Below are 9,653 nucleotides of genomic sequence, written 5' to 3' on the forward strand. Positions count from 1 at the left end.
GGTTCTGCCATTGAAAAATGGTTGCAAAAACTTATAACTTCGAGAAGGGAACTTAAGGGGTTGAATAGAAATGTTGATGCTTGGTATAGAAAGAATAAAGCTAAGCTAGTAGGAAAACTAGATATATGGTATTATTAAGAATGTTGAGATTAATGGCTTAACTACACATGATAGAAATGATCATAAAGAACTAACAGATAAATTAGGGGGTCTACTGAAACAAGAAGAGTTAAAATGCCTGTAGAGGTACAATGAAAAAGAGATTAAGGAACGAAATATAACACTAGATACTATCATGCCAAGGTGAATGGGAGAGGAAGAAAAGGTAGAATTATTTCCCTTGAACAAGAGGCAGGGGTGATTGACGGAGAGGATTTCTTCTCGAATATTTCATCGAATTTTATAAGAATCTTTTTGGTAGGGCTAATGAGTCTACGATTTATTTAAATATCCAGGGTGCTCCGACAACTCCTGATGATGATGTTGAGAAACTTACTAAACCCTTTTTCATGGAGGAATTGCATTCTATGGTTTTCCATACGGAGAAAAATAAAAGCCATGGGCCTAATGGTGTCTCTGTGGATTTTTATCAGCATTTTTGGGATGTGGTCAAGTGGGATCTAAAAGATCGATTAGATGATTTTCATAAAAGAACTTTAGATATTAATAGGTTGAATTATGAGATCATTACTTTAGTGCCTAAAACCAAGGATGCCAAACAAATCGAGAAATTTAGCCCCATTCGTTTACTTAATGTTAGCTTTAGATGAACAAACTTAGGAAGATAGTTAATACCATTATCTCTCCAAATCAGATTGGCTTTATGAAAGGTAGCTACATAATGAAGTGTTATTATGCCGCATGAAGGTTTGAATTCCATACATCACAATGAACAAAGTGCTCTACTTTTCAAGATTTATTTTGAAAATGCATATGGCAAAATTAAATGGCCTTTTGTTTATCAAATGATGAACTTAAAGAACTTTCCTGATCAATGGTATGAATGGGTGATGAAAACTATGAGGTGTGGCCATGTTGGTATGAAAGTCAATGATATTATATGATCATATTTCAAACCCACAAAGGCTTGAGGCAGGAAGATGTGCTGCCCCCCTGCCGTTTGACTTAGTTGCTGATGCTCTTGCCATTATTATGGAAAGAGAAAAAGGTAAATGATTTTGTCCGTTACTTGCTTCAACCACATGGTAGGTGATAGAGGATAAGAAAGCTTCAGGAGCCCTCATTTCATCGCCTACATTTGTTTTATTTCTTTCGTGCCACCATGTCCATGGTAAGATGCATACTTTCACTCGTTCTTCTTCATCTAGTTTGAGCACATCTTCTAATAGGTTGAGAGGATCTGGGCATTGAACAAGCTTCATCCTAATTTGTTCCAGTTGAGCCATTCTCCATATCTTTTCCACCTTTTTTCATTTGAGAGAGCAGTGTCCTTCGTCTTCATCTAATTGGATTTCGAAGGTCCCATTTTTTCAGAATCCTCTATTATTTTAGTTCTTCCACCCATGCAATAGAGAGGGAATGGGAAAAGAAGGGTTACTTTTATTTGCATTTTTTCCTTAAAAGATAGACTTTGAAATAGGAGTCTTGGAATAATGCTGAATTCAAAGGTTTATTTCTTTCTATAGTATAAGAAAAACAATTTATTTCTATTTCTATAGTATAAGAAAAATAAATAGTATAAGAAAAACAAATCGAATCAAATTCATGGATTTACCACGACCTCGGTTGTGACTGTGACTCCATAGATAAAAATGGGAAATTTCTCTCTTCGAGACCATTGAAAAAGGGCATTGAACAAGAAAGAAATCGTCCACAGATAATAAAACTATCATATGCCTTGGAAAGTGATATGAGGTGCTCGGAAATGGTTGAAGTAATTGAATAGGAGGATCACTATGACTATAGCCCTTGGTAGAATTCCTAAAGAAGAAAATGATCTATTTGATACTATGGATGACTGGTTACGAAGGGACCGTTTCGTTTTTGTAGGATGGTCTGGCCTATTGCTCTTTCCTTGTGCTTATTTCGCTTTAGGGGGTTGGTTTACATGGACAACTTTTATAACTTCTTGGTATACCCATGGATTGGCTAGTTCCTATTTGGAAGGTTGTAATTTCTTAACCGCATCAGTTTCTACCCCTGCCAATAGTTTAGCACACTCTTTGTTGCTACTATGGGGGCCCGAAGCACAAGGAGATTTTACTCGTTGGTGTCAATTAGGCGGTCTATGGACTTTTGTAGCTCTCCATGGGGCTTTTGCACTACTAGGTTTCATGTTATGCCAATTTGAACTTGCTCGGTCTGTTCAATTATGGCCTTATAATGCAATCTCATTCTCTGGTCCAATTGCTGTTTTTGTTTCTGTATTCCTTATTTATCCACTGGGGCAATCTGGTTGGTTCTTTGCACCGAGTTTTGGCGTAGCAGCGATATTTCGATTCATCCTTCTCTTCCAAGGATTTCATAATTGGACGTTGAACCCATTTCATATGATGGGAGTTGCCAGAGTATTAGGTGCGGCTCTGCTATGCGCTATTCATGGAGCGACCGTAGAAAACACTCTATTTGAGGACGGTGATGGTGCAAATACCTTCTGTCGTGGAATTGTCACGGCAGATGTCCTAGTGTAAGAACTTAGTCGCGAGGCCAACGCATCTATGTGGTAGCTTGAAGGGGTTGAGCGGAATCGAGAGACGCAACACACAAGACGAGGATTTAGACAGCTTCGGGCCCCGGGAAACATCATCCGGTAATAACCCTACGTGCTGTTTGTGGCTAGGTCTCATTATGATCATGAGGGAGTCGCCGTAAGCCGGCTCTCCTCTTTGTGTCTAGCCCTAGATATTGTTTCTTGTTCCTTGTCCCTCTTTGGGGAGCCCTGCCCCTCCTTATATAAGTTGAAGGGGCGGCTTACATGTAGAATCCTATTAGGATTAGAACTAACTTATTCTCTATTACAAGTCGGATACAAGTACGGGTCTTGCTTCCTCGTAAAGGAAATATTCCTCATGCCTTCTGTCTTAAGCCGGCCCACCATAATATGAGCCGGCCTACTGGGCCTTGGGCCTAGTCTTCTATGTGACACGCCGTCGGGGTCATCTGTGAGTCGTCTGACCAGTGAGCCGCCAGACCCGTGAGTCGCCAGTCCTCCGGCAGGTCAAGTCCGGCCGGGTCATACTTCTGGCCGTAGAAAACACTCTATTTGAGGACGGTGATGGTGCAAATACCTTCCGTGCTTTTAACCCAACTCAAGCTGAAGAAACTTATTCAATGGTCACTGCTAACCGCTTTTGGTCCCAAATCTTTGGTGTTGCTTTTTCCAATAAACGTTGGTTACATTTCTTTATGCTATTTGTACCCGTCACCGGTTTATGGATGAGTGCTATTGGCGTAGTTGGCTTGGCTCTGAACTTACGTGCCTATGACTTTGTTTCCCAGGAAATCCGTGCAGCAGAAGATCCAGAATTTGAGACTTCCTACACCAAAAATATTCTTTTAAATGAGGGTATTCGTGCATGGATGGCAGCTCAGGATCAGCCTCATGAAAATCTTATATTCCCTGAGGAGGTTCTACCACATGGAAACGCTCTTTAATGGAACTTTCGTTTTAGCCGGTCGTGACCAAGAAACCACCGGCTTTGCTTGGTGGGCTGGGAATGCCAGACTTATCAATTTGTCCGATAAACTGCTTGGAGCTCATGTAGCTCATGCCAGATTAATCGTATTCTGGGCCAGAGCAATGAACCTATTTGAAGTGGCCCATTTCGTACCAGAAAAGCCCATGTATGAACAAGGGTTGATTTTACTTCCACACTTAGCTACTCTAGGTTGGGGAGTAGGGCCAGGGGGGAAGTTCTAGATACTTTTTCGTACTTTGTATCTGGCGTACTTCGCCTAATTTCCTCAGCAGTCTTAGGCTTCGGTGGCATTTATCACGCGCTTTTGGGACCCGAGACTCTTGAGGAATCTTTTTCATTCTTTGGTTATTGTAGGATTGAAAGTATGTCTAGAGGGGGTGATTAGACTATTTGACCAATTAAAAATCTATCATTTTCCCAATTTTAGTCTTTGGCAGATTTTAGCTATCTTAGCACAAGTCAAGCAATCTTAACACAATTCAAGCAAGCATGCAAAGAGTCTATGAGCAGCGGAAAGTAAAGCATGCAACTTGCAAGAATGTAAAGGGAAGGGTTTGGAGAATTCAAACGCAATTGGAGACACGGATGTTTTTGTCGTGGTTCGGATAGGTGGTGCTATCGTACATCCACGTTGATGGAGACTTCAACCCACGGAGGGTAACGGTTGCGCGAGTCCACGGAGGGCTCCACCCACGAAGGGTCCACGAAGAAGCAACCTTGTCTATCCCATCATGTCCATCGCCCACAAAGGACTTGCCTCACTAGCGGTAGATATTCACGAAGTAGGCGATCTCCTTGCCCTTACAAACTCCTTGGTTCAACTCCATAATCTTTGTCGGAGGCTCCCAAGTGACACCTAGCCAATCTAGGAGACACCACTCTCCAAGAAGTAACAAATGGTGTGTTGATGATGAATCCTTGCTCTTGTGCTTCAAATGATAGTCTCCCCAACACTCAACTCTCTCTCTCACATGATTTGGATTTGGTGGAAAGAGGATTTGAGTGGAAAGCAACTTGGGGAAGGCTAGAGATCAGGATTCATATGGTGGGAATGGAATATCTTGGCCTCAACACATGAGTAGGTGGTTCTCTTTCAGAAAATGTGTATTGGAAGTGTAGGTATGTTCTGATGGCTCTCTCCCCGAATGAAGAGTGGGTGGAGGGGTATATATAGCCTCCACACAAAAACTAACCGTTACACACAATTTACCAATCTCGGTGAGAACGAATGGAGAAACTCGGTCAGACCGATTTAGCAAACCTAGTGACTGTTAGGATTTTCGGTGGGACTGAGACGCAACTCAGTAGGACCGATATGGTTAGGGTTAGGGCATAACGTAATCTCGGTGTGACTGATTACACAAACTCGGTGGGACCGGTTTTGGTAATAAGCTAACCAGAGAGTTGGTCAGGTAAACTCGGTGGGACCGAAATGTTACAAAGAGAAACAGAGAGTTTACATTGCAATCTCGGTGGGACCGATCGCTCATCTCGGTAGAACCGAAACGTTACGAAGGGAAACAGAGAGATTACAACCCCATCTCGGTGTGACCGAAATCCCTATCGGTGAGACCGATTTGCCTACGGTTTGTGGCAGTGGCTATGACATCTGAACTCGGTGGCGCCGAATAGAAAGAATCGGTGGGGCCGAGTTTGACTTTTAGTTTAGGTCATATGTGGATGTGGGAAGGTAGTTGAGGATTTTGGAGCATATCACTAAGCACTATGAAGCAAGAACCTCATCAAGCAACACCTCATCCCTCCTTGATAGTATTGGCTTTTCCTATAGACTCAATGTGATCTTGGATCACTAAAATATAAAATGTAGAGTCTTGAGCTTTGAGCTTGAGCCAATCTTTTTGTCCCTAGTATTTTGAGGGGTCCACTTTCCTCATCCATGCCATGCCATTCATTGAGTTTTTCCTGAAATATTAATCTTGGAATAGCATTAGCTCAATGAGCTATATGTTGTTAGGAATTACCAAAACCACCTCGGGATAGATGCACTTTCAATCTCCCCCTTTTTGGTAATTGATGACAACATATAGATCAAAGCTTTGACAAATGATAATAAGAGTGAAAAATATTGTCGCTTTAAGAAGTATGTGAAAAGCAAGAGCTCCCCCTAAATGTGTGCATAGTTTATGATTTGCTTTGGACTGCAAATGCACAGAGAATTAGGCTCATGGGTTACTCTTCCATGTCACATACATCTTGGTGGAGCGCTCAAAATGATAATAATTAAATACATGCACTCATCACCAAGCAAAGTGAATGATCATATAGGGATAAAAGGATAATGTCATCCAACAAGCATTAATGTAGCATATGATCAAACACATGATCATCCAAGTATCACACAGACAAAAAGTATCTCAAACAAGCAAAGCAAATAAAGTTCAACCACCAAAGTAAGAGAGAATAAAAAGCAACGCTCTCTCTCGAAGCCTATGATCTATACATTTTTCTCCCCCTTTGGCAACAAGTTACCAAAAAGTTCCTAGAAAATGCATAGCACTAAATCGTCTCTCGGGCTTGGTCTTTAGGTGGTGGTGTCTGGATAACTCCAAGAATGAAGGCTTCAGTCGATGTGGATGGAGCTGATGGAGTAGGTGCTGGAGCTGGTGGCACTGAAGCTGTAGCTGGTGCAGATGAAGTGGCTCTGGTGTCTGGAACAGGCACTGCAGCAGACCTCTGAGCTCTAAGCACTCTGGCAAATGCATCAGTGGTTGTATTGCCCTTCCTCTCCCGCATATCATCCTGAAGTTGCTCCACAACAGACTGGATCTCAATTACCTTCACATCCAAGTCATAGAACTTCTGCTCTACGATCCTTTCCAGGCTCTCCTGGTTTTGAGTCAGGGTGGCCAGCCCTTTCTCAATCCTTAGAGTGGATGCAATCAAGTAGCCAAGCTGATCTTGCTTGCTCTTCAGAAGATACTGAGATGCTTCTTCAGTAGTTGGCATCCTTGCAGCCTTTTCAGCCTTTGCCTTCTCCTTCTTGGCTTGTGCGTGCACAGAAAATGGTTCATCCTCATTCATCACCACATTGTTGTCCTCAAATTCTGGGTAGATAGGCATGTGCTCCTTGTCCAGCAGATATGTACCAGTGCCCATCTTGGAGTTGATCAGCTCCTGGATCTGTGGGGAATACCCACAACTCCTCTTCTGATCTGCAGCTGTCCTATTGATAGTTTCAACTATAAGGCTCATGACTTTGAACTTCTGTGGGACATCAAAGATATGAAGCAAGTTTATTGCATGGCCTCTGATCATCTTATGATCACCTGACTTTGGCAAGAGAGTGTGCCTGAGGATCCAGTTGATGGTTGGCAAGCCTGACGGAAGGTAATGTACAGATCCAAACTTGTGTGTCTCAAGAGCAGCATCTGGGATCTCCTTGTACATGTGTGCCATGGAGTTGTGATCCTTCTTCTTGTTGGCATAGACATCCAAGTCATCTTCACTCTCTTTTGGAGCATTGATCAACTTCGCCCATTCAGCAACCGTGGACTAGTACCTAGTACCTTCAGACATCCAGACAATCCTTCCATCTGGGTAGAAGTGAGTTGTGGAGTAGAACTGCATGATAAGCTCATCATTCCATTTTGTGAGCTTCTGAGCCACAAACTCATCAACTCCACAAGCCTTGAAACTGTCATATACACCTGGATAGTGATCCTCGTTTTCCTCTTCAGAATCTCTCATGATTGAGGATCTTCCAAGCACTCTAGCAGTGGTCTTTTTGACCCTCTCTTTCCTCTTCTTCCCTTCTGCAGCAGCTTCTTTGGGTTCAGATTTCAAAGGTACTTGAGTAGAGGCTCTAGCTTTAGACATGGGAGTTCTCTTTGCAGGCACTTTGGTTTTCATACCAGGCTTAGTGGCAGCAGCAGTGCTATATTCCTTCTTAACCACTTTCTTCTTGGAAGTGGCCTCATCCTCAACTGCCACATAGTCTTCATCCTCAGATTTAGACGTTTTCTTCTTTCTGGCCCTGGTGGTAGCTTTGGGTAAGTTGCTTGGGGTGCTCTGCTACCATCATCAGAGCTGCTAGAGGGACTAGTGCCCTCACTCAAGTGAACCTGCTCCTCTGACTTGTTCTGGCTGTCACTCTGATCAGACATATTGCAAACACTGACAACAGACCTCGTGAATAGATATAGATGAGATAGAGTGGATGAGAATCACAAAATGCATAGGTTTTTGTAAAAGAATGAGTCAAAAACTTAGTTTTAGTTTTCCACAGAAAGCATTTCGGATCAACCGATTTGTAAACTCGGTGATACTGAAGCAGCTATTGGAACCTAAACTAGTGAACTCGGTCAGACCGAGTCACAGTTCGGTGGCACCGAGACTGCTAGGGTTTCACAAAGTCCTGAACTCGGTCACACCAATTTGCAATTCTCGGTCAGACTAAGAATCACATGTGCAATGGCCTGAGCCGAATCGGTGGTACCGAGTTCCACAACTCGGTGGGTACGAGATGGTTTCGGCAGAAACCTAACCCTAAATTCTCAATTCACGACTAAACTACGGAGTGTTTTCGATGGATAGAATGATCTCAATCATGGCAAGATACATGGCGAACACAATGTGCTAGGAATCAGATAAGGATAGCACAGTGATCAAGTTCATACCCTAGTTCAGCGATGAACTCGCTACGGCAGCAACGACGGGGATGATTCCTGTTGACGGCGGCGGAGACCAGCGGCAGGAGGCGGCTGGCGACGAGGAGGACGATCCGGAGACCCTGGAGGCAGAGCAGGCTAAGCGCGGGTCGAGGAGGTTTGGAAAGTTTTCCAAAATTTGACCCGTGGATATATATATAGCCCGACCCTGTCGGTGTGACCGAGTGGAACAACTCGGTGTGACCGAAAAGTTCGAATCGGTTGCACCGAGGTTGAAAACCTAGATCGACTTAGTGATCTCGGTATGACCAAAATGGGTGAATCGATCAGACCGAAACACACAAAGAAGTTTTGGAAGTTTAAGTCTATGACGAATCGGGGACTCCGAGTGCTCCTCACATAGAGTGGTTCGAATCTGACTTGATCAAATTTTGTGATGCAGCATGAATAGAGTTTGAGACGATAAAAGCATAGATAGCTAGAGAAGGTTCTTAGGAATTCTTGTCCATCCACTTGGCCAAAAGAAAAGGAAACCAAACAATCAAAACAACAAGTGGATGTCCTCGAATGAGTAAATTATGCAACCAACATGCTCACACAATAAAATGACAAATGAAATATGTGGCAAAGCATGCACAAACAATTCTAGCATCTATCAAGCAATTGGCGATGACTAGGTCATCTATATATGAGTATATTGACTTAGGAGTCAAATGAGAACATTTGATCATAGGTCATACTCATCGTTTAAGCACAAATGGGGTTACCACTTTTACATAAAGTGTTGTTGTGTTCACACCATCAGAGTTTCTTTAACTCAATTGTTAGAGTAAATCTCCTCCTAGATGTGAGATCTCCTCTAAGAGGAATGAACTAACCTTGGGTTTTGTCGATGATGACTTCATGTAGGTGTTGAAGATGTGGATGCTCTATGTTGATGTAGATCATTTGGAGCTATCCTTTGGAGTGAGTTGCACTTTCAATACCTACACGGGTTAGTCCCACAAGGAACAAACAAGGATATCCATAGACATAGAGTCATGCACACACAAGATGATGTCTATGAAAGCTTTAGGTTACCTTGTCCCTTGTCTTACCAACAAGAGGGTTTGTGACTCCTTGAACTAGTGCAAAATATGGAAGTTGATTGCACTTGTTCTTGCCAAAATGATAAGAGTGAAGTATGTTGGCGGAGTCACCCTCAAGAACTCTCTAGTTCTTATTCTTAGGGATCCACACCATCTTGATGGGAATCCTCGGAGTTGTAGTTGTACTTGATGAAGTGGAACTTGATGTCGTCTTGGGAACCCACTTGACCAAGGCCTTAGGAGCTTCTTCAAATGCATCAATTTCCTCTTGAAGCTTG

The 9,653-nt window shown here is 42.8% G+C and overlaps 1 protein-coding gene across 1 annotated transcript; it reads left to right on the top strand.

Moving 5' to 3' along the window:
• The first annotated feature begins 1,904 nt into the window (after nt 1–1,904).
• On the top strand, nt 1,905–3,872 carry LOC125511241 (photosystem II D2 protein-like). The gene is made up of 2 exons (XM_048676569.1): nt 1,905–2,595; nt 3,212–3,872. Exons 1-2 carry the CDS (start codon nt 1,917–1,919, stop codon nt 3,613–3,615), a joined length of 1,083 nt encoding a protein of 360 aa, XP_048532526.1. The 5' UTR covers nt 1,905–1,916; the 3' UTR covers nt 3,616–3,872.
• The last annotated feature ends 5,781 nt before the right edge of the window (nt 3,873–9,653 follow it).

Source organism: Triticum urartu, chromosome 5, assembly GCF_003073215.2.
Source record: "Triticum urartu cultivar G1812 chromosome 5, Tu2.1, whole genome shotgun sequence".
NCBI classification, from domain to species: domain Eukaryota; kingdom Viridiplantae; phylum Streptophyta; class Magnoliopsida; order Poales; family Poaceae; genus Triticum; species Triticum urartu.

Excerpts from the sequence above, each read along its gene's own strand:
- LOC125511241 (XM_048676569.1), top strand. The coding sequence starts at position 1,917 with ATGACTATAGCCCTTGGTAGAATTCCTAAAGAAGAAAATGATCTATTT. Across the intron at positions 2,596-3,211 it reads AAACACTCTATTTGAGGACG|AAAACACTCTATTTGAGGAC; the intron begins GTGATGGTGCAA and ends TTCTGGCCGTAG.